Below are 25,637 nucleotides of genomic sequence, written 5' to 3' on the forward strand. Positions count from 1 at the left end.
TATGGCGGATTCAGAGGGCTGAAAACAGCGGAAGCCCTGGAGTAGAGGAAGTGTAGGGAGGTACTTAAGAAAGTAATTTGGAGAGCAAAGAGGGGACATGAAAAAACACTGGCGGGCAAGATAAAGGAAAACCCCAAGGCGTTTTATAAGTATAATAAAGGCAATTCAGTGCTTTTGTTTCCGGTCCCTCTTTGTTCTTTTCCATAATTACCTTAAATCTTGCAGAGTTATGGTCACTATCCCCAAAATGAACCTCCACTGACACTTCTGCTACTTGTCTGGCTTTGTTCCCTAGGATTAGGTCCAGTACCGCCCCTTCTCTTGTAGGACTTTCTACATACTGGCTCAAAAAGCTCTCCTGAATGCTCTCTAAGAATTCCGCCCCTTTAAGCCTTTTGCACTAAATCTATTCCAGTTGATATTGGGGAAGTTGAAATCCCCTACCATTATTACCCTATTATTTTTACACCTCTCTGAGATTTGCCTACATATCTGCTCCTCTATCTCTCCCTGACTGTTTGGAGGCCTGTAGTACACTCCCAGCCAAGTGATTGCCCCCTTTTTAGTTTAGTTTAGTTTAGAGATACAGCACTGAAACAGGCCCCTCGGCCCACCGAGTCTGTGCCGACCATCAAACACCCATTTATACTAATCCTACACTAATCCCATATTCCTACCACATCCCCACCTGTCCCTATATTTCCCTACCACCTACCTATACTAGGGGCAATTTATAATGGCCAATTTACCTATCAACCTGCAAGTCTTTGGCATGTGGGAGGAAACCGGAGCACCCGGAGGAAACCCACGCAGACACAGGGAGAACTTGCAAACTCCACACAGGCAGTACCCAGAATTGAACCCGGGTCGCTGGAGCTGTGAGGCTGCGGTGCTAACCACTGTGCCACTGTTCTACCCATATGGTCTCATTTGAGGAACCTTCTAAAATATCATCCCTCCTTACTGCAGTAATTGACTCCTTGATCAACAGTGCAATGCCACCTCCTCTTTTACCCCCTCCCCTGTCACGCCTGAAGATTCTATACCCTGGAATATTGAGCTGCCAGTCCTGCCGTTCACTCAACCGTGTCTCTGTGATAGCAATAATATCAATGCACTTAATTCATCTGCCTTAATAGTAAGACTGCTTGCGTTAAAATAGATGCAATCCAGCCTTGCATTGTTGGTTTGAGCCTTAACAGGTCTGTATTTGCTCTGCCTACCAGACTGACTCAGTTTCTCTTCTATATTTGACTGTGCATCGCCCCTTACTGTATCTCCACTCTGTATCCCATCCAAATTAGTTTAAACCCACCACCCCCCCATCCCTCCCCCAGATTAATCTCCACTTAGAGAGGCAGGGATTAATCAAGGATAATCAGCATGGCTTTGTCAGGGGGAGATCATGTCTAAGAAATTTGATTGAGTTTTTCGAGGAGGTGACTAGGTGTGTAGATGAGGGTAAAGTAGTTGATGTTGTCTACATGGACTTCAGTAAGGCTTTTGATAAGGTCCCACATGGGAGATTGGTTAAGAAGGTGAGGACCCATGGGGTCCAGGACAATTTGGCAAATTGGATTCAAAATTGGTTTAGTAGCAGGAGGCAGAGGGTGATGGTCGAGGGTAGGTTTTGCGAGTGGAAGCCTGTGACAAGTGGTGTACCGCAGGGATCGGTGCAGGGACCTTTGCTGTTTGGAGTGTACATTAATGATTTAGACGTGAATATAGGAGGTATGATCAGTAAGTTTGCAGATGACACAAAATTGATGGTGTCATTAATAGTGAGGAGGAAAGCCTTAGATTAAAGGATGATATAGATGGGCTGGTAAGATGGGCAGAGCAGTGACAAATGGAATTTAATCCTGAGAAGTGTGGTGTGATGCATTTTGAGAGGAATAACAAGGCAAGGGAATATACAATGGGTGGTAGGGCCCAAGGAAGTACAGAGGGACCTTGATGTACTTGTCCATAGATCACTGAAGGCAGCAGCACAGGTAGATAAGACGGTTAGGAAGGCATATGGGATACTTGCCTTTATTAGCCCAGGCACAGAATATAAGAGCAGGGAGATTATGATGGAGTTGTATAAAACGCTAGTTAGGCCACAGCTGGAGTACTGTGTACAGTTCTGGTCGTCACTGTAGGAAGAAGAGAGTGCAGAGGAGATTCACCAGGATGTTGCCTGGGCTGGAGCATTTCAGCTATGAAGAGTGACTATGAAGAATAGGCTAGGGTTGTTTTCCTTGAAGCAGAGAAGGCTGAGGGGGGACCTGATTGAGGTATACAAAATTATGAGGAGCTTAGATAGGATAGATCGGACGAAACTTTTTCCCTTAGCGTAGGTGTCAATAACCAGGGGGCATAGATTTAAGGTAAGGGGCAGGAGGTTTAGAGGGGATTTGAAGAAAAATATTTTCACCCAGAGGGTGGTTGGAATCTGGAACACACTGCCTGAAGGGGTGGTAGAGGCAGGAACCCTCACAACATTTAAGAAGTATTTAGACAAGCACTGAAAACGCCAAAGCATACAAGGCTCCAGGCCAAGTGCTGGAAAATGGGATTAGAATAGATAGGTGCTTGATGGCCAGCATGGACGCGATGGGCCGAAGGGCCTGTTTCTGTGCTGTATAACTCTATGACTGTATGGTCACTCATCCCTAAAGGTTGTTTTACAACAAGATTATTAACTAGTCCTTTCTCATTATATAATATTAGACCTAAAATAGCCTGTTCTCTAGTCGGTTCCTCAACATACTGCTCTAGAAAACCATCCCTAAACACTCCAGAAACTCATCTTCCACAGCATTAGTGCTCATTAGGTTTACCCGGTCTATATGTAGATTGAAGTCACCCATTATTACTGTATTACCCATACTACAGGTTTCTCTACTCTCCTGATGAATACCATGCCCCACACTACCACTACTGTTTGGTGGTCTGTAAACAACTCATAGCAATATTTGCTGCCCCTTGCTGTTTCTTAGCTCCACCCAAACAGATTCCACATTTCGTTCTTACAATCTGATATCCTCCCTTACTAATGCATTGATCCCATCCCTTACTATCAGCGCAACACCACCTGCTTTTCCTTTTTGCCTGTCCTTCCTAAATGTCGAATATCCTTGAATATTCAGTTTCCAGTCTTGGTCACCCTGTAGCCACATTTCTGTTCTGGCAATTAGATCATACCCATTTACCTCTATTTGGGCCTTTAAGTCATCTACCTTGTTGCGAATGCTGTGTGCATTCAGTTAGAGTGCCCTTAACCTTGCCTTCTTGACATTCTGCATTCTAAGCCTAGTTGATGCTCGCCTTTGTTTCACCTGTCTTCTAATGTCACTTTCCACTTTTCTGCCTCCTGTTACCAGCTTTACTTCCTTCCAATTTGAGCTACCCCTCAGGTTCCCATCCCCCTGACAAGCTAGTTTAAACCCTCTCCAACAGCGCGAGCAAATCTCCCTGCGAGGATGTTCGTTCCTGTCCTGTTAAGGTATAGCCCGTCCATCTTGTACAGGTCTCCCACCTGCCCCAGAACCAGTCCCAATGCCTCAGAAATCTGATGCCCTCCCTCCTACACCAGTTCTCCAGCCACGTGTTCAATTGATCAATCCTCCTATTCCTTTGCTCACTTGCACGTGACGAGTTTTTCAACGGAATATACTTTTGTTGAACCCTTTGAATTATTTCTTTAAATGTTTCCTACTGTTCATTTACCACCATACCTTCATAATTGGCTTTGTTTAAGTTTAAGATTCTTGTTTGTGATTGAAATGTGTCACTTTCAAACTTAACATGAAATTCAGTGGTATTGTGATACCTATTTCCCAGTGGATCTTTTACTATAACATTGCTTATTAACCCTGCTTCATTACACAATATGAGATCTAAGATAGCTTTATCCCTTGTCGATTCTACAACATATTGCTCCAAGAAACTGTCACGAAAGCATTCTACAAATTCATCTTCTAAACCACTGTTGCCAATTTGATTGTCCCAGTCTATATGCAGATTAAAGTCCCCCACAATCAATACATTACCTTTTTTACATGCTCCAATAACTTTCCATTTAACTTTCTGTCCAATAATATAACTACTGTTATGGGGCCTGCAAACTACACCCACCAGTGTTTTCTGACTCCTACTATTTCTAATTTCCACCCAAACTGATTCTACTTCATGATCCTCTGAGGCCTGATCCCTTCTTATTAATGTCCTTATGCCATCCTTCACTATCAGAGCTACCCCTCCTCCTTTTGCCATTCTGTCTGTCTCTCCGAAATAATGTATACCCTGGAATATTAATTTCCCAACCTTGATCTCCTTGTAACCATGTATCGGTAATGGCAATTAGATCTAGATCATTTACCTCTATTCATGCCACTAGTTCATCTGCATTATTACAGATGCTTTGTGCATTCAGAGATTTACTAGAATGGTTCCAGGGATGGGGGATGTTAGTTACAAGGTTAGGTTGGAAAAGCTGGAGTTGTTCACCCTTGAGCAAAGGGAATTTTACGTCGGCAATTTATTGGCCATTTAAGGGACTCAATTGGTCTGGTGCAGGTGGGCCGTTTGCCACCTCCCCCACCACACTCAAAATTGCAGTGGGGCAGGAAGATGATGGGAACGGCATCCCCCGCCTCCCACACAATTTTATCTCCCCCACTTCCAGCCCGTTCCCACAGTGGGTGTAAAATTCTGGTCATTGAGAGATTTAATAGAGGTGTAAAAGATTATGACCGACTTAGACAAGTTGGACAAGGAAAAATTGTTCCCATTAACTGATGGTACAACAACTAGGGGACACAGATTGAAGGTTTTGGGTAAGAGATAAAAGGGGAAATGTGAGGAACTTTTTTACACAAGTGATAATGACATTGAACCTGCTGCTCACAAGGGTGGTGGAAGTGGAGACAGTAATGATTTCAAAAGGAAATTGGATGGGCACTTGAAGGGCGTAAACTTGCAGGGCTACAGGGATCTAGCACGGTAGTAGGACTGACTGCATTGCTCCGCAGAGAGCCAGCATAGGCTCAATGGGCCAAATGGCCTCCTCTTGTGCCACATATGACTCTATAAATTACACTCTGACTTATTTTTGGAAGATATTCCTTGTTTTAGTTTAAAGACCAAATCTCAGAGTCGCTTCCATTGTGGAAAAAAAAATCACCCCTATTGGTGCTTATTTTGCTAGGATTCATTGGGCTTCGAATGGCAGTTACCCAATCCTGATCCTATAACAGTTCCGTACTTGAGCCCCTTGGTGTTGTGGAAAGAACTCGAAAGTTTGCTGGAAAATGAAGGTGATCAAGTGATATCCATGGCAACATTTGTGGATCACCATCCAATTGTATTCTGGAATTTGGTGTGGTATTTCCGCCGTATCGATCTACCCACCAACTTGCCGGGACTCGTATTAACTTCAGAACACTGCAACAAGGGCGTGACGGTAGGCCAGTGGCGAATAAAGCTACTTCATTATTGTTGCTAGGCTCATTTAGGGGTTTGCTACCTATTGCTAAAGGGAATATTATACATGCGCCAGTATGCTTTAATATTGTACAGTACTCTTAATTCGAATTGTTCCCTCTACCACCACCATTAGCAGACCTGTAACCAATAGTTCTTCTTCCTGCTGCTACACAACTCAAAATGGTTTTCCTCAGATGTAACCCAGGTTTGGAAGGATAAAGACTCTAATTGAACAAATGGGTTCGTAGGCCATGATACAAAAATAAAATTCTGTTGTCAATAAAAGTTTATTAAAGCATAAGACTATATAAATTAAAAGTGCAGACCAGCAACCAGCTGCTTACTAGGGCAAAAAACCTAAAGTTGACATACATAACAGCTGAGATATGTCACTATCTGATTCCAATTTATTACATTAATGTTGAGTTCAGAAAGCTGTGGTCATAGAACTGCTCCACTTACAGCTTTGTTGATCTCTTTGTGTCGTCTTGTCTCAGCTCATAATCTCCATTGATTGCTGTTTTGTTTACCATAATTATTGGTGTAGTTTTAATGTATGTTTTCCCTGAGCTGAGAACTGTTCTAGGACTGCTGTTGAACCTCTTGTATACAGTAAGAATTTTGTATTTTATAGATCCCTCGGAGCTGGATGTCAGAGGACAGTAAGCATGTTCTAATTCAGGTGCTGTGGGACAATCTAAAGTTGCATCAAGATCCCAGTCAGCCTTTCTACATCCTATGGAATGCTAAGAGTGAGTGGAAGTTCATGTTTTACAGATAATTAATGCCTTGAGATTGTATCGAGAAAAAAGAAATACTAAAAGACAATTATAATGAGCTAACTGTTCACTTGAATTACATAACTGAAATATTGTTGAAATTACAAGATCGGCGATTACAAGTATTCTATTACTCTATACTGTCATTATCTCAGCTCCCTCATACTGTTGGGTGTGATCACCCCTCTCAAACAGTTTAAAATTGTTTTTTTTAAGAAAGGGCTTGATGTTGATGAGAATTTTTTTAAATTATCAATGTGCTGCTGGAATCACTTGTATACTTATATTTCTATGCTTTTGTCACCTCTGGACTGGAATATTTCAAAGCTCTCCTAGCCAGCCTCCAATCTCCACCCACTGTAAAATTCAGCTCATCCAAAACGCTGCTATCAGTACCCTAACCTGAGCCAAGTCCCTTTCACCCGTCACTCATGCTTGCTTGCTGCTGGTTGGGCAACACCTTAAATTTAAAATTCTCATCCTTGTGCCCAAATCCCTCCATGACCTTTCTCCTCCCTATCTGTCGCCTATAACCCTCCAAGAACTCTGGCCTTTTGTTCCTTCGCCCCTCCATTGGTGGCTGTGCCTTCAGCTGCCTGGGCCCTAAGTTCTGAAGTTCCCTCCTCACATCTCCCCCGGACCTTCTTTCCCATCCTGTAAGACCCTCCTTAAAACCTACCTCTGATCTGGGGACAGGGGTTCAAATCCTACCATGGCAGCTGGTGGAATTTAAATTCAATTAATAAATGCAATTAATTAATAAAATCTGGAATTGAAAGCTATTCTCAGTAATGGTGCCATAAAACTATCATCGATTGTCATAAAAACCCATCTGGTTCACTAATGTTCTTCAGGGAAGGAAATCTGCCATCCTTACCTGGTCTGGCCTATATGTGACTCCAGACACACAGCAATGTGGTTGACTCTTAACTGCCCTCTGAAATGGCCCAACAGGCTACTCAGGTGTCAAGGGCAATTAGGGATGGGCAACAAATGCTGGCCTTACCAGCGATGCCCACATCCCGTGAAAGAATAAAAAAAATTGGTGACAGCCATCAACCAGTATTGAAACACATTGTAAATACAAAAATATACTTGTGTCAAACTCTTGAAGATCTTTGGATGGTGAATGATGTGTATAATAATTTTTTGCTGCCTCAGACACTTCCAATGTATTGCAGTAAACTCTTATGGTACTTGGTTCATCTTTAAGATATTGAACATTTTATTTTCAAGCTGTGTTTTGGGTTCAGATATTTAATGTTAACTGTTTGCTTTCATTTTAATGCCTCAAATTTCATTTTGTTGTTGGTAACTTCACAATAATGAGAATGGCAAATGGCGCTTTCACATCTTTTCAGTTTAATTTAGCTGTTGCTTGTCTGCCTGCTTGCAGACTGACAGAGTAAGGGCTTCAGGCATTGGAGAACAGTCTTTTACATTTTGCTATTGAGGAACCTGAGTGGCAAACCCAGCAGCAGGCTCTAAGTTTCCGTCAGTATTGTTCAGTTAATCTGGAAAAATAGTTAGAGATTTCTTCCTCATCTAAAAATCTGCTTGAGTTCATGAACACCACGAGTGCTTTATCTGAGCCATGCAGTCGGGAGAGCTGGGGTAAGATTTGAGAGTGAGTCACCTTCACAGCCTATCAATTGGCAAGCCTTGTGCCAGTGTATCTAAAGAAATTGTATTTAAAAGAGGCAAACTTAAAGTTTGAATAAGCAGCCACTTGAGTGTACTTGGTTACTGAAGTCTGTCTGTATTTAATATGACTAACAGAACTTTCTCTGTTTTCACAGGTCTTAATTACACTCTTTTATTAGAGAGTGAGTGTCAAATTCGTTCTTCATTGTTCATTTTATCAATTATCTTTTAAATCAAAGTTTCATTACTTTTAGAGAAAATGTCTGCCAGTAATTATTTGTTTTTGATTTTATAGTTTAACTGCAGTGTTTTTTCTTATTTAATAATGAAATCTGTGCCACTGAATGTGAATTTCTGTGTTTCTAATTCCTTTACCATCTACAACTTATAAACTGCAGATTTTACAAATGTATAGTATGAATTTTCTGATATATCTAAGCAAATCGTCTATAAATCTAATTTTGTATAGAATATTATGAAAATATCCAACTTTTGCTAGCCTACCAGGGATCATAAGAGCTCCCCTTCAGCCAGTTATAGCTTGTGTACTGTTCACAGTTCATTCTGTGTAAGAACTGCAAAATGGAATTTTGATGGTTCGTAAGTAACCTTTTGGAACATGAGTAAAATTTAAAATCAGTGTAAATGCTGCATTGGTGAATGTGCCCTTGCCTCATGAGCAGTAATATCTATGCACCTGCTTCCTTCCAGCATTTATACGATGTTTCTCCACCCTCTCTCCTTTGCCTGTCCTGAAAACATTAACATCTTGTTGGGTTATAACTCCACTAGTGAACCCAAGTTACTGTTCTCCATGCACTGGCATGGCACCGTGAATTGGCAGGCTGTGAGCAACTGAGTCTGATCCTGTTCCGGTTCAAGAATCACTGGATGGGAATCACAGTGGAAACCCCGGCTAAGTTTGTTCTTCCTCCTTCCCTCACTGAGGCCAATTGTACTTTGTGTTGGGGGGGTGGTGATGAAAGAATGCAGGAAGCTATAGGCCAGTGAGGCTAACATCCATCATTAGAGGATGCTAGATAAATGCTAGAATCCATTATTATTAAGATATTTAGAAAATCATAATGCAGGCAAAGTCAACATGGTTTTGTGAAAGGGAAATTGTGTTTGACAAATTTCTTAGAGTTGTTTGAGGATGTAACAAGAAGGGTGGTTAAAGGGGAACTAGTAAATGTAGTGTATTTGGATTTCCAAAAGGCATTCGATTAAGATGCCACGCAAAAGGTTACTACACAAGATAAGAGCTCATGGTGTTGGGGTAATATATTAGCATGGATAGAGGATTGGCTAACTAACAGGAAACAGGCAGTCAGGATAATTGGGGCATTTTCAGGTTGGCAAACTTTAACTAGTAGAGTGTCACAGAGATCAGTGCTGAGGTCTCAACTATTTGCGATCTATATTAATGACTTGGAGGAAGGGATTGAGTGTATTTTAGCCAAATTTGTGGATGATATAAAGATAGGTAGGAAAGCAAGTTGTGAGAAGGACAGAAAATGTCTGCAAGGAGATAAAGATAGCTTAACTGAGTGGGCAAAAAATTAGCTGCTGGAGTAAAATGTGGGAAAATGTGAGGTTGCCCACTTTGGCTGGAAGAATAGAAAAGCAGAATAATATTTACAAAGAGAGAGATTGCAGAATGCTGCAGTACAGAGGAATCTGGGTGTCCTTGCAAATGAATTACAAAAAGCTAGCAAGTAAATATGAAGACGAATGGATTGTTGGCATTTATTGCAAGGGGGATGAAGTGTAAAGTGGGGAAGTCTTGCTACAACTGTACAGGGCTTTGGTGAGACTGCACCTGGAGTACTGCACACAGTTTTGGCCTCCTTACTTAAGGAGGGATAGACTTGCATTGGAAGCAGTTCAGCGAAGGTTCACTAGGCTGGTTTCTGGGGTGAAGGGATTGTCTTATGAGAAAAGGTTGAGCAGGTTGGGCCTATACACATTGGAGATTAGAAGAATGAGAGGTGGTCTTATTGAAACACATTAAATTCTGAGGAGGCTTGCCTGTGTAGATGCTGAAAGGATGTTACCCCTCGTGGGGGAATCTAGAACTAGAGGGCACAGTTTCAAAATAAGCAGTCTCCCTTTTAAGATGACGATGAGGAGGAATTTCTTCTCTCAGATGGTTGTTAATCTTTGGAATTCTCTTCCCCAGAGAGCAGTGGCGGCTGGGTAATTGAATATATTCAAGGCTGAGTTAGACAGATTTTTGATCTATAAGTGTGTCGAGGGTTATGGGGGACAGGCAGTAAAGTGGAGTTAAGGCCACAATCAGGTCAGCCATGATCTTATTAAATGGTGGAGCAGGCTCGAGGGACCGAATGGCCTACTCCTGTTTCTTATGTTCTTATGTACCTTGAATGGACATCAGCTAATTTAGCACAGAGGATCAAAGTGACTTTTTCAAAATTATTGCTCACATTCATCAATTACAATTAGACCAAGGCTCATCTTTACTGACACTGGTCCAGCTTCTTGTGTATAGTACTGTATACAGTGGGGGAGGAGAGATAAACACATATATATATATACACACACACACGCAAACACATGTGCATGTGGAACTTTTTTAATAAATTCCTCAAAAACTTCTTTGCTGATTGTTCCTTAATGTGTACTGCTGTCTTGTAAGGAAACTCAATTTGCACAAAATTATCCTCATCACTTCTATGGGACGACATTGTTTCCCCTGTGGACTTTGTTGTGGATGAAATGCCTGAATATTGATCCCAGGCAACATGCATTATTCACCATTATGCAGTACCACAAAATGCCAATACAACCAAGTTAACTATAACTGGTAAAAAGGCACATTTGACAGTGGTGAAAATTAGCACAGCTCCTTCAAATTTTAAAGAAACCTCCAAAAATGTTACAGGGACATTGTGCTGGTTTCAAGCTCCTTTCCATTCTTGGGGTATAGTTTCTAACACAGGTGAGGAAGGCCTTCTGTCTCCAATGGGTTATCAAAATAAAATAAATTTTCGTAGAATTGTAAAACTTCAAACGAGGCACACGTTAGCAGTCTTTCTGTGCTAGAATGTGTGAGGGATATGTATTAGCCTTACAGTCGGAGATGTGGAGGTTTACTGTTGGAGATAAGTGGATTTTTAAAAAGAATTAACTTTTGAAGAAATTATACGTAGTCATATCCTGTTGTAAAATAATTAGAATTTAGTTTTGGTATTAATAGAAATGATGTTTTTCCACTTGCAGCTAAGCAACATCCCCTTGTTCACACACTGCGAAATGAAGGCTCCTTATTTAGCAAGGATTTTCTAGATAGCATTGTGAAGAGTATTCAGGTGAATGACATCTATAAGCCTATGAGTAAGATTCTAGAGGTGCTGAGCACGCAACCACATTTTAAACGGCAAAGGTAAGCAACGTGATATGCAATCACCTCTTGACTTTTGTCAATTCATGTTTTATATATTAATCACAAACTATACTTTGTTTAGTGTTTCAAGCATCCCAAATCAGTTCATTCTATTTCGAACGTTAATCCTTATGAACTGTGAATTGGTTTGGACTTGGCCAGGAGCTGATTTGGGTGAATTTGCAGATTGGAGAAATAAGTAGCTGTATGGGACGCTTGCCTTAATCCCCATCTGCACTTGTCCTTCTGTGGCCTTTCGTTTTGTCAAGCGAGGGATTATTTTATTACCTACCCTAAGGTTGAAGACTAGCTAAACAGAAGCAGCAAATGAAAAAGTTAAGAGTTGATGACTCAATTGATTCAAAATAGAAATGCTTCACACTAACATACAAATTAGGAACAGGAGTCGGCCATTCGACCTCTCGAGCCTGATCCGTCATTCAACAAGATCATGGCTGATCTGATTGTAACCTCACCTCCACATTCCCGCCTACCCCCAATAACCTTCCCCCCCCCCCCCCCCCACTTGCTTATCAAGAATCTATCTACCTCTGCCTTAAAAATATTCAAAGACTCTGCTTCCACCACCTTTAGAGGAAGAGATTTCCAAAGACTCATGACGCTGAGAAAAAAAATTTCCTCATCTTAAATGGACAACCTCTTATTTTTAAACAGTGACCCTTAGTTCTAGATTCTCCCACAAGAGAAGGGGGAAGAGGAGCAGAGCATTAGTCATTGGGGACTCCATAGTTAGGGGAACAGATAGGAGGTTCTGTGGGAACGAGAGAGACTCACGGTTGGTATGTTGCCTCCCGGGTGCCAGGGTTCGTGATGTCTCGGATCGTGTTTTTGGGATCCTTAAGGGGGAGGGGGAGCAGCCCCAAGTCGTGGTCCACATAGGCACCAACGACATAGGTAGGAAGAGAGATGGGGATTTAAGACAGAAATTCAGGGAGCTAGGGTGGAAGCTTAGAGCGAGAACAAACAGAGTTGTTATCTCTGGGTTGTTGCCCGTGCCACGTGATAGCGAAGCGAGGAATAGGGAGAGAGAGGAGTTGAACACGTGGCTGCAGGGATGGTGCAGGAGGGAGGGTTTTGGTTTCCTGGATAATTGGGGCTCTTTCTGGGGTAGGTGGGACCTCTACAAACAGGATGGTCTTCACCTGAACCAGAGGGGTACCAATATCCTGGGGGGGAGATTTGCTAGTGCTCTTCGGGGGGGTTTAAACTAATTCAGCAGGGGAATGGGAACCTAAAATGTAGTGCCAGTGTACAGGATGTTGAGAGTAGTGAGGTCAGGGATAAGGTTACAAGGACACAAGAGGGCACTGGCAAGCAAGAACCTGGTTTAAAGTGTGTCTACTTCAACGCCAGGAGCATCCGGAATAAGGTGGGTGAGCTTGCAGCATGGGTTGGTACCTGGGATCTCGATGTAGTGGCCATTTCGGAGACATGGGTAGAGCAGGGGCAGGAATGGATGTTGCAGGTTCCGGGATTTAGATGTTTCAGTAAGAACAGAGAAGATGGTAAAAGAGGGGGGGGTGTGGCATTGTTAATCAAGGAGAGTATTACAGCGACAGAAAGGACGTTTGAGGACTCGTATACTGAGGTAGTATGGGCCGAGGTTAGAAACGGGAGAGGTGAGGTCACCCTGTTGGGAGTCTTCTATAGACCTCCAAATAGTTCCAGAGATGTAGAGGAAAGGATAGCGAAGATGATTCTCGACAGGGGCGAGAGTAACAGGGTAGTTGTTATGGGGGACTTTAACTTTCCAAATATCGACTGGAAATACTATAGTTCGAGTACTTTAGATGGGTCAGTTTTTGTCCAGTGTGTGCAGGAGGGTTTTCTGACACAGTATGTTGACAGGCCAACCAGGGGCGATGCCACATTGGTTTTGGTACTGGGTAATGAACCCGGCCAGGTGTTAGATTTAGATGTAGGTGAGCACTTTGGTGATAGTGATCACAATTCGGTTAGGTTTACCTTAGCGATGGGCAGGGACAGGTATATACCGCAGGGCAAAAATTATAGCTGGGGGAAAGGAAATTATGATGCGATTAGGCAAGATTTAGGATGCGTAGGATGGGGAAGGAACTGCAGGGGATGGGAACAATCGAAATGTGGAGCTTATTCAAGGAGCAGCTACTGCGTGTCCTTGATAAGTATGTACCTGTGAGGCAGGGAGGAAGTTGTCGAGCGAGGGAGCCGTGGTTTACGAAAGAAGTTGAAGCGCTTGTCAAGAGAAAGAAGAAGGCTTATGTTAGGATGAGACGTGAAGGCTCAGTTAGGGCGCTTGAGAGTTACAAGCTAGCCAGGAAGGATCTAAAGGGAGAGCTAAGAAGAGCAAGGAGAGGACACGAGAAGGCATTGGCGGATAGGATCAGGGAAAACCCTAAGGTTTTCTATCGGTATATCAGGAATAAAAGAATGATTAGAGTTAGATTAGGGCCAATCAAGGATAGTAGTGGGAAGTTGTGTGTGGAATCAGAGGAGGTAGGGGAAGTGTTAAATGAATATTTTGCGTCAGTATTTACAGTAGAGAAAGAAAATGTTGTCGAGGAGAATACTGAGATTCAGGCTACTAGGCTAGATGGGATTGAGGTTCACAAGGAGGAGGTGTTATCAATTTTGGAAAGTGTGAAAATAGATAAGTCCCCTGGGCCAGATGGGATTTATCCTAGGATTCTCTGGGAAGCTAGGGAGGAGATTGCAGAGCCTTTGTCCTTGATCTTTATGTCGTCATTGTCGACAGGAATAGTGCCGGAAGACTGGAGGATAGCAAATGTTGTCCCCTTGTTCAAGAAGGGGAGTAGAGACAGCCCTGGTAATTATAGACCTGTGAGCCTTACTTCGGTTGTGAGTAAAATGTTGGAAAAGGTTATAAGAGACAGGATTTATAATCATCTTGAAAAGAATAAGTTCATTTGCGATAGTCAGCACGGTTTTGTGATGGGTAGGTCGTGCCTCACAAACCTTATTGAGTTTTTCGAGAAGGTGACCAAACAGGTGGATGAGGGTAAAGCAGTGGATGTGGTGTATATGGATTTCAGTAAGGCGTTTGATAAGGTTCCCCATGGTAGGCTATTGCAGAAAATACGGAAGTATGGGGTTGAAGGTGATTTAGAGCTTTGGATCAGAAATTGGCTAGCTGAAAGAAGACAGAGGGTGGTGGTTGATGGCAAATGTTCATCCTGGAGTTTAGTTACTAGTGGTGTACCGCAAGGATCTGTTTTGAGGCCACTGCTGTTTGTCATTTTTATAAATGACCTGGAAGAGGGTGTAGAAGGGTGGGTTAGTAAATTTGCGGATGACACTAAGGTCGGTGGAGTTGTGGATAGTGCCGAAGGATGTTGTCGGGTTCAGAGGGACATAGATAGGCTGCAGAGCTGGGCTGAGAGATGGCAAATGGAGTTTAATGCGGAAAAGTGCGAGGTGATTCACTTTGGAAGGAGTAACAGGAATGCAGAATACTGGGCTAATGGGAAGATTCTTGGTAGTGTAGATGAACAGAGAGATCTTGGTGTCCAGGTGCATAAATCCCTGAAGGTTGCTACCCAGGTTAATAGGGCTGTTAAGAAGGCATATGGTGTGTTAGCTTTTATTAGTAGGGGGATCGAGTTTCGGAGCCACGAGGTCATGCTGCAGCTGTACAAAACTCTGGTGAGACCGCACCTGGAGTATTGCGTGCAGTTCTGGTCACCGCATTATAGGAAGGATGTGGAAGCTATGGAAAGGGTGCAGAGGAGATTTACTAGGATGTTGCCTGGTATGGAGGGAAGGTCTTACAAGGAAAGGCTGAGGGACTTGAGGTTGTTTTCGTTGGAGAGAAGGAGGAGGAGAGGTGACTTAATAGAGACATATAAGATAATCAGAGGGTTAGATAGGGTGGATAGTGACAGTCTTTTTCCTCGGATGGTGATGGCAAACACGAGGGGACATAGCTTTAAGTTGAGGGGTGATAGATATAGGACAGATGTCAGAGGTAGTTTCTTTACTCAGAGAGTAGTAGGGGCGTGGAACGCCCTGCCTGCAACAGTAGTAGATTCGCCAACTTTAAGGGCATTTAAGTGGTCATTGGATAGACATATGGATGAAAATGGAATAGTGTAGGTCAGATGGTTTCACAGGTCGGCGCAACATCGAGGGCCGAAGGGCCTGTACTGCGCTGTAATGTTCTAATTCTAATCCTTTCTACATCCACCCTGTCAAGACCCCTCAGGGTCTTATATGTTTCAATCAAGTTGCCTCTTACTCTTCTAAAGTCCAGCGGATACAGGTCTAGCCTGATCAACCTTTCCTCATAAGGCAACCTGTCCATTCCAGGTATTAGTCTAGTAAACCTTCTCTGAACTGCTTCCAACGCATTTACATCTTTCCTTAAATAAGGAGACCAATACTGTACACAGTACTCCAGATGTGGTCTCAGCAATGCCCTGTATAATGTATTCAATTCCCCTCGCAATAAACAATAACATTCTATTAGCTTTCCTAATTACTTGCTGCACCTGCGAATAACCTTTTGCGATTCATGCACTAGGACACCCAGATCCCTTGCATCTCAGAGCTCTGCAATCTCTCACCATTTAGATAAAAATGCTTAATTTTTACTCTTCCTGCCAAAATGGACAGTTTCACATTTTCCCACATTAAACTCCATTTGCCAGATCTTTGCCCACTCACTTAACCTATCTATATCCCTTTGTTGCCTTCTTATGTCCTCTTCACAACTTAGTTTCCGACCTATCTTTGTGTCATCAGCAAATACCTTCGGTCCCTTCATCTAAGTCATTTATATAAATTGTAAAACGTTGAGGCCCCAGCACTGATCCCTGTGGCACACTACTTGTCACATCTTGCCAACCAGAAAATTACCCATTTATGCCTACTCAGTTTCCTGTTAGCTAATCAATCTTCTCTCCATGCCAATATGTTATCCCCTACACCATGAGCTTTTATTTTCCCCATAACCTTTTATGTGGCACCTTATCAAATGCTTTCTGGAAATCTAAGCACAATCCATCCACTGGTTCCTCTTTATCCAGAGCTCATGTTACTTCCAAAGAACTCCAATAAATCGGTTAAACGTGATTTCCCGTTCATAAAACCATGTTGACTCTGCCTGATTTACCTTGAATTTTTCTAAGTGTCCTACTATAACTTTTGCTTCTAACATTTTGCCTACGACAGATGTTAAGCTAACTGGCCTGTAGTTTCCTGTTTTCTGACTCCCTTTTTGAATAAAGGAGTTATATTGGCTATTTTCCAATCTAATGGAACCTTCCCTGAATCTAGGGAATTTTGGAAAATTAAAAGCAACGCATCAACTATCTTACTAGCCCTTTTTTTAAGACCCCAGGATGAAGTCCATCAGGACCTGGGGACTTGTCAGCCTGCAGCTCCAACAATTTGCTCAGTACCACTTCCCTGATGATTGTAATTTTCTTGATTCCCTCCCTCCCTTCCATTTCCTGATTTGCAGCTATTTGTGGGATGTTACTTGTATCCTGTATAGTGAAGACTGATGTAAAAGACCTGTTCAATTCATCTGCCATCTCCTTATTTCCCCACACTTACTCACTGTAGGACCAATGCTCACTTTGTTAACTTTACTTTTTAAAATATCTATAGAAACTCTTACTGTTTTTATATTTCTAGCCTGCTTTCTCTTGTATTCTAATTTTTCCCTCCTTATTAATCTTTTAGTCATTCTTTGCTGCTTTTTATTTTCTGTCCAATCTTCTGACCTGCCACCCATCTTTGCACAAATATATGCTTTTTCTTGAAGTTTGATACTATCTTTAACTTTTTTAATTAACCACGGATGGTGGGTCCTCCCCTTGGAATTTTCTTTCTCGTTGGAATGTATCTATTCTGTGTATTCTGAAATATCCCTTAAAAGAGATGCAGTGGCAGATACTTAGACCTATCCCTTAACCTACTTTGCCAGTTCACTTTTGCCAGCTCTGCTTTCATGCCCTCAAAATTACCCTTATATAAGTTTAAAATACTAGTCTTAGACCCGCTCTTCTCTCCCTCAAACTGAATGTAAAATTCAATCATATTATGACTGCTGCTGCCTAGGGGCGCCTTCACTCTGAGCTCATTAATTACTCCTATCTTGTTGCACAATACCAGGTCTAGTATAGCCTGCTCTCTGGTTGGCTTTAGAACGTGCTGTTCTAAGAAACTATCCCGAAAACTTTCAGTGAACTCCTCATCTAGGCTACCATTGCCCATCTGATTTTTCCAATCTATATGTAGATTAAAATCCCCATTTTTATCGCCGTACCTTTCTGACAAGCACCCATTATTTCTTCCTTTATACCCCGTCCTAACACGTGGTTACTGTTACTCCCACAAGTGACATCTTGCCTTTATCATTTCTCATCTCGATCCAAACTGCTTCTACAGTCTGGTTTCCTGAATTTAGGTCATCCCTCTCTATTGCGCTAATACCATCATTAATTAAGAGTCACCCCTCCACCTTTTCCTAGCATCCTGTCCTTCCTGAATGTCATGTACCCTTCAGTATTCAGGTCCCAATCTATGTCATCCTGCAGCCATGTCTCTGTAATGGCTATCAGTGCAAATAGATCATACTTATTTATTTCTATCAGTTCATCTGTTTTGTTTTGAATGCTACGTGCATTCAGATATAGGGCCTTTAGTTTTGTACTTTTATTATTTTTGTAACCTTTAGCCTGCTGATTTACTCTTAGATTTGTACTCTGTATCTCTTCCTGTCACAGTCTGTTTATCTTTTTTCCATATTAATACCTTTCTTTCTTGCCTTGTCTCTACTCTTTGATTCACCACATCTTCCCAAATTTGATCCCTTGCCCCCACTATTTAGTTTAAAACCCTCTGTACTTCCCTAGTTATGCAGCTCACTAGAAGACTGGTCCCAGTACAGTTCAGGGGTCGACCGTCCCAGTGGTACCGTCCCCACTTTCCCCAGCACTGGTGCCAATGCCCCATGAACCGGAACCCACTTGTACCACACCAGTCTTTGAGCCATGCATTCATTTCTCTATTCTTATTTTCCCTACTCCAATTTGCAGGTGGCTCAGGTAATAATCCAGAGATTATTACCTTTTGAGGTTCTGCTTAATTTGGTATAAATTTATATTGACTATGCAGAACCTCTTTCCTTGTCCTGCCTATGTCATTGGTACTTACATGGAGCATGATGACTGGATCCTCCCCCTCCCACTGTAAGTTCCTTTCCAGTTTTGAGCAGATGTCTCGAACCCTGGCACCTGACAGGCAACACAGCCTCTGGACTCTCACTGTTTTCTGCAGACAACAGTGTCAATCCCCCTCACTATACTGTCCCCTACTACCACTACTTTCCTTTTTGCTCCCCCCGCTTGAACGGCTTCCTGTACCATGGTACCTTGGTCAGTATGTTCATCCACACTACAGCCCTCGCTCTTGACCGTAAAAGCTGCAAGAACCTCAAACTTGTTGCTCAATTGCAAGGGCTGTGACTCCTCCACTCCCACCTTCTCAATCCCCTTACCTGCCTAACTCGCAATCACACCCTCCTGTCCCTGACCACTGACCAAAACAGATGACCCTATCCTAAGGGATGTGACTGCCTTCTGGAGCAAAGGGTCCAGGTAACTTTCTCCCTCCCCCGATGAATCGCAGTGTCTGCAGCTCGGACTCCAGCAGCCCATAAATTTATATCTTGGCCACCGCCGTAGAGCGTGACAGGAATCCACTTGTTTGGTAAACCCAAGAAGGGAGTACTAACTGGGATGTTCATATTGTCTGAAGGTTAAGCTGCACAAACATAAAGTTGTTCATAAATTTTGCAGCAATGATATAATCAGGGCTTCTGCAGTGTAGTGATTGTAGCTGAATTGTTTTGTTGCTTAGAATACACAGGACAAAGAACTATTTTATATCCTTAGATGTCTGAGACTGGTACATTTGAAGTGAGACAGGTGATGAATTTCAAGAATATGCCTTGGGGATTGCTGTGGTTTTGCAATCTTTTGTTCTGTCCTGGTTAACTGTGGGGTTGGGTGATAAAGTGAGTTGGACTGTACATTCACCTCTGGGATCTTGGTGCATATTCATCCCAAACAGATGGAATGAAAATCCCTTTGCTGGCAACAGCTGTCAGGCTGGAAGACATTCAATTTGGAATTGTTCTATTCCAGTAGTTGTTCGGATTTCCATTGCACATGACTGATTTCACAGTCTTGTTTTAAAATCAATCATAACAATTGCAAACATTGAAAGTAGAATTATGACATATAGAGCATGATTCTAGTAAACTGAACCAACAGTGTGTATACTGCAGAAAGGCCCAATTTTTTCCTTTTCCTTCTCTGCTGAGATGCAGATTCTTGCTAGAATATGATTTCTGTGGTTCCTTTTCATAGGGTCATGTTTTGTGTGTGCCTTGTGTTGCTATATCTGATCAAGCAATACTTAGGATTGGGTGGAGTGGAAAATGGAGTGGGCTCCCTAAACCCATGATCCCTAACCCCTATCCTAGCTCCCTAACCCCAATTTGATTTGATAGAGGTGTTCAAAATCATGAGGGGTCTGTACAGAGTAAATAGGGAGAAACTGTTCCCACTCATGAAAGGATTGAGAACATGAGAGCACAGATTTAAAGTAATTGGTAAAAGAAGCAAAAGTGACATGAGGAAAAACTTTTTCTTGCAGCGAGTGGTTAAGGTCTGGAATGCACTGCCTGAAAGTGTGGTGGAGGCAGGTTCAATTGAAGCATTCAAAAGGGAATTAAACTGTTATCTGAAAAGGAAGAAAGCGCAGGGTTACGGAGAGAAGGCGGGAGAATAGCACTGATGAATTGCTCGTGCAGATAAGGTGGGCAGAATAGCCTCCTCCTGCGCTGTAACAATTCTGTGATTCTCGTGATTCGTTAGCCATGTCATTTTAGGATATCTAGGGAAATTAAAATTAAAATGAGACTTGAAGAGGCACATGACTAATGTAGGGCTAGTACCACAGAAGAAAATGAAAATATAAAGGGGAGCAAAAAAAGAGTACACTGGTGGAGAGAAGGTGTGAACATAGGAACAGGAGTAGGCCATTCAGGTCCTCAATCTATTCTGCCATTCTGTTAGGTCATGTCTGATCTGTACCTAAACTCCGTTTAACAGAATTTTCTCCGTATCCCTTAACGTCTTTGCTTAACAAAAATCTAACAATTTTAGTTTCAAAAATTTCAATTGACCCAGCAATTAACGATGCCTTTTTGCGGCAGAGATTTCCACTTTTCAATTCAAATTTGCATTTCTCTTTGTGTAGCAGGTAACATAAGTAAAATGATATTCACGGTAAGGCCAACTGGAGATGAAAAAGGAAATCTTGAGAATGAAGGAATGGCAGAGATACAAATGAGTTTTCTTGGAAGATTGTGGTAGTGGACATCAGAAGGTACAGGTGGAAAGATTAGAGCAATTCGACAGGAAGACTGTAGATAAGGAAGTTGTACTGAAAAAAAACTTGTGGCACTCACAGTGAAAAGGAAATGGCCTCTCATAACATGCTGAGAAAGGAATTAGCAGTCTTTGGCCACAACTGTTCTAACATCCTTAGACAGAAGTTGTACCAGAGGGATTGTTGAGTTGCCAGTGTAAAACCTCTGGGCAGAGAGGGAGAACGGGATAAACTAGGTAATTATAGACCAACCAGTCAACCATGCATTAGTAGTGGGTAAGCTTCGTAAGATAAAGTTAAGAGAAGTTCTGCTATTGATGAGGCAAATATGCGAAAATTATTTCCATGAGTCAGTAACTTCGGATATAAAGTTAAGATCAACAAAAGGCAGAAAGGAGTGTTAGAATTTTTTTCATTTTTTGCAGTTATTGGGTTATTGAATGCTGTTCCAGAAACTCTTGGAAGTAGCATGTATAATACCTTCCAGAAAGGAAATAGATAAATATTTGAAGAAGTAATAAGGGTAGAAAAAAATGCCAGGGGAATTGGATGAGATGGGTATCTCTTTCAGAAAGCCAGCACAGGGCTGAATGACTGTCTCCCATACTGTAATACTGTGCAATTCACTTTAGATGTAAAATTCAGCATACATGGGCAAATAATCATAAACTATATGTAACTGCAATTTGTGCAGGGAAATTTTCTGAAGTACTGATCTGGGATAAATTGGAAATAAACATTAGAAACTCAAGGGACTTTGGTTGATTGTGTTTTGCTCTGGTATCTATCTTTACTTTGCCATTATCTTTAAAAGCTTTGAAGCAAAGTTTAAAAAAAAACTAAATCAGTTTTTTTTGAAGTGTAACTTTGTCAGTTCATTTACATTATCTACTATTTGATTTAATATGCATCAGTGATGATTGTTTAGGTTGCAACTTCCAAATGCAGACTTTTTATAATTTTCACAAAATTGCAGATTGATTTGGATGAAGAAGGCCTTTTGACTCAATTATTCTCATCCTTCCAGAGCACTAACACCACAGTCCTCCAATTACAGCTTTTAACATCCACCTGAATAGGCAAACAGGACCCCAGTTTAACATCATTTGGAGGTCAGCATCTCTGACAATCCTGCAGTCTTTCAATGTTGGTCTGGAATGTCAGCCTAGGTCTTGTATTCAGATTCAACTGTTGGGGTTACGTTGTACAACCTTATGACCCACAGATTAAAGTGTCACTAACTGCCAAGCTGATGCTTGTAGAACAATTTGACCAACTTGATCGATTTTTTTTTTAAGAAGTAACAAGGAAGTTAGATGAGAATAGTGCAGTTGATGTGGTCTACATGGATTTTAGTAAGGCTTTTGACAAGATCCCACATGGCAGATTGGTTAAAAAAATAAAATCCCATGGGATCCAGGGAAATGCAGCAAGGCGGATACAACCTTGGCTCAGTGGCAGGAAACAAAGGGTAATTGTTGACGGCTGTTTTAGCTACTGGAGGGCTGTTTCCAGTGGCGTTCCGCAGGGGTCAGTCCTGGGTCCCCTGCTTTTTGTGGTGTATATTAATGATTTGAATGTAAATGTAGGGGGCATGATCAAGATGTTTGCTGACGACACAAAGGTTGGCCGTGTGGTAGATAGTGAGGAGGATAGCTGTAGGCTGCAGGAAGATATTGATGGTCTGGTCAGTTGGGCAGAAAAGTGTCACATGGAATTCAACTTGGAGAAGTATGAGTTGATGCATTTGGGGAGGTCAAACAAGGCAAAGGAATACACGATTAATGGGAAAATACTGAGCAGTGTAGAGGAAGAAAGGGACCTTGGAGTGAATGTCCATAGATCCCTGAAGATAGCAGGACAGGTCGATAAGGTGGTAAAGAAGGCATATGGAATCCTTTCCTTTATTAGCCGAGTAATAGAATACAAGAGCAGGGAGGTTATGCTGGAACTGTATAACTCATTCGTTAGGCCACAACTGTGTGTAGTTCTGGTCACCTCATTACAGAAAGGATGTAATTGCAATAGAGAGGGTACAGAGGAGATTTACAAGTATGTTGCCAGGACTGGAAAAATGCAGCTATGAGGAAAGATTGGATAGGCAGAGCTTGTTCTCCTTGGAACAGAGAAGGCTGAGGGGAGATCTGATTGAAATGTACAAAATTGTGAGGGGCCTGGATAGAGTGGAGGTGAAGGGTCAATTCACCTTAGCAGAGGGGTCAGTGATGAGGGAGCAGAGGTTTAAAGTGATTGGTAGAAAAATTAGAGGGGAGATGAGGAAAAGCCTTTTCACCCAGAGGGTGGTGATGGTCTGGAACTCACTGCCTGAAAGGGTAGTTAAGGCAGAGACCCTCAACTCATTCATAAGGAGTCTTGATATGCATCTTAAATGCCATAAGCTGCAGGGCTACGGACTAAATGCTGGAAGGTGGAATTGAAATAGGTGGATCGTTTTCGACCGTCACAGACACGATGGGCCAAATGGCCTCTTTCTATGTCTATCATTCTGAAAGGTTGGTTTTACAAGATATGTTGCAAGGTTCAGGATAAGTTCCGCCAAGATTTTTTTAAAAATTGTAATTTGTTTCATTTCTTCTTTGAAGGAGTTTATACAGAGAGATTCTATTCCTCTCACTTGTGGTGCTTGGGAAGGACAACATTGATATAGGTAACATTTTTTATGATGTTTAAGATTGTTCCCAATTGATCATTCCAAATTGAATGCGTGTGCTCAGTCAGTATTGTTCCCAATTGATCATTCCAAATTGAATGCGTGTGCTCAGTCAGTTGGTCCCTGCCTGACCCTCTGAGGGGGTTTTTGTCAGTTGGTACTGCCCCCTGCTTCATCCAGCCATAGATAAACACTCATGTCAACGATTTAGCCATGCTTTCTAATTATACAGTACACCTGCAAATGGCTTATTCAATCCATTTATCTTTTTTTTTAATACGTAAAGCTACAGAAAGTTATAAGAAAATATAATTTTAAATGAGTGAGCAGGATTGTAAAATAAGCAATATATATACCTCAAAGTGAAAAATAAGTTGTAAGAAACAGTCCATTTTAAATATTTTTGCCTCATTTTTCACATTGGCTTTTTTAATGTGTTATTTTTATGCGTTGTTTTTGCTATCTACCTTCTGCACGTCAAACAGATGCATTTGACCGAGAATATAAGAAGGCATATGATCAACTAACTCCCAGCCAGGTAAGGCTGACCCATAATTGTGACCGGCCTCCCAGCTCTGGAGTAATGGAGTGTCGCAGGATCTTTGGTGAACCCTACCTCTAGGAATCCTGATTGATGTTGCCCTCACTGCAGGCTGATATCACTGATGCGTAACCACCACATTGCACATTGTGCAGTGGAAATTGAATACCTGGCCTCTCCAAATATAACATTGTTAAATTGTGATAACCTCTTGGTGGTTAAAAGACAGAATTGTACAGGAAATTAGTTCAAAAGGAAAACTATGTAAATATAATTAAGATGGTATTTTAAATAGTTTTTTATTATATAGTGCTATTGGGTCAGGTTAACAAGAAAGATTGCATACACGATAGAGGGCTCAGCTCTTCACAATATGCTGCTAATGTGTACATAATGACCCTGGCTACCATTGCATCTCATCAAGCCTGTTACCTGTATGTTTCTTTTTCGAAGTACTTTCAGTCTGAATTGTATAAATGTTCATAGAAGAGAAATGTGTCTCAAAGACACTTTGTGTAAAAGTGACATGTTTTTCACATAAAGTACTTTCAGTATTTGTATATTTAAATAATGAAATCTTTTGATGCTGTCTGCCTTTATAATTATATATACTTATATGATGCAGCTTTAAAGTATGCTTGATACATATATAATGTGGTGCAATATGTTCCTTTTAGAAGTTGCTTTGCAGTTTTTGTGGTACCTAACCATCTGAGAGAGAGAAATGATGCATCACGTTCGGCGTTCTGAATCCCTGTTCTGAGAGGGAAAGGAACAGACAATTTAGTGGAAAGCCTTGGGGCTGTACTGTTGAGGGGCAAAGAGACATACTGTCTGGTTAAAATACTTTTGTTGGGAGCTAGTTGAAAAGAAATTGATTGACATCAAAGATTATGGCCCGAATTTTACGGTAGGCGGACAGGAGCCAGCCACCGACTGAAAAGTCGGTGGCGAGCCCACTTCTCCCGCGCCTGGGGACCTGATCCGTATTTTGTGGGTCCCCGGACTTCAATTGGTGTGAGGTGGGACTTCTACCTGCTTGAGGTAGGAAGACCTGCCTAATAGAGCTGTCAGCCAATCAGTGGGCTGGCAGCTCAGTCCCAGCAGCGCCACTGGGAGTGGTGGCCACTGCTGGGACTGCAGCCAGCCTGAAGAGATGTTGGGGAGCCTGGAAGGCAGGTAAATTTTGGTTGCCTCGCCAGGGGTAATCGGTCACACCTTGGTGAGGCAAGGGTGGTCAATTGGGGGGAAGTGGGGTGCGTGTTGAGGGTGGTTGGGGTAGTGGGGGCGGCCCTCCATTGGGCACAGGGTGCCTGAAAATAAGGGCAGCCCCCGGGACGTTCGAGAGCCGCCTGGTTTCGTTATGTGGCTTCTCCCGGTTCCAGGACGCCCACTTGCCGCGATTAAAATCTGCGTGTACGCGGGTGAAGGCCCTTAAGCGGGGGCGGGAGCGGGTCAGGAAGGTCTCCCGGTGCCTCCCGCTCCATTTTACGCCACCTCCCCTCCCCCCCCCCAACCACCTTCCTGCTCGTCGGGGTGGTGTAAAATTCCAGCCAATGTGTGTGTAAACTTTTTTTTATGTTCAAAAATGAGTTTCCTATGGGAAAGTTAAATTGTATTTATTAGCTTATTAAATAATACTTTTTGAATTATCTATTACTATTGGGTTTGTGAATATTAAAGTCTACCAAACCGTAA

General features: G+C 42.1%; 1 protein-coding gene across 13 annotated transcripts in view; it reads left to right on the forward strand.

Moving 5' to 3' along the window:
• Positions 1-25,637, forward strand: part of dennd4a (DENN/MADD domain containing 4A) — a 202,499-nt gene extending 176,862 nt beyond the window's left edge. For 10 of the 13 annotated variants that reach the window (XM_068018271.1, XM_068018275.1, XM_068018270.1 and 7 more), the window contains 6 exons: positions 5,195-5,449; positions 6,107-6,224; positions 8,051-8,077; positions 11,139-11,301; positions 23,331-23,395; positions 23,884-25,637. In XM_068018271.1, the coding sequence (XP_067874372.1) occupies positions 5,195-5,449; positions 6,107-6,224; positions 8,051-8,077; positions 11,139-11,301; positions 23,331-23,395; positions 23,884-24,020 (765 nt within the window). In that variant the 3' untranslated portion in view covers positions 24,021-25,637. The remainder of the gene's footprint in view (positions 1-5,194; positions 5,450-6,106; positions 6,225-8,050; positions 8,078-11,138; positions 11,302-23,330; positions 23,396-23,883) is intronic. The other 3 variants (XM_068018280.1, XM_068018282.1, XM_068018283.1) reach the window with 1 other exon arrangement.

This window comes from Heterodontus francisci, chromosome 38, assembly GCF_036365525.1.
Source record: "Heterodontus francisci isolate sHetFra1 chromosome 38, sHetFra1.hap1, whole genome shotgun sequence".
Lineage (NCBI taxonomy): Eukaryota > Metazoa > Chordata > Chondrichthyes > Heterodontiformes > Heterodontidae > Heterodontus > Heterodontus francisci.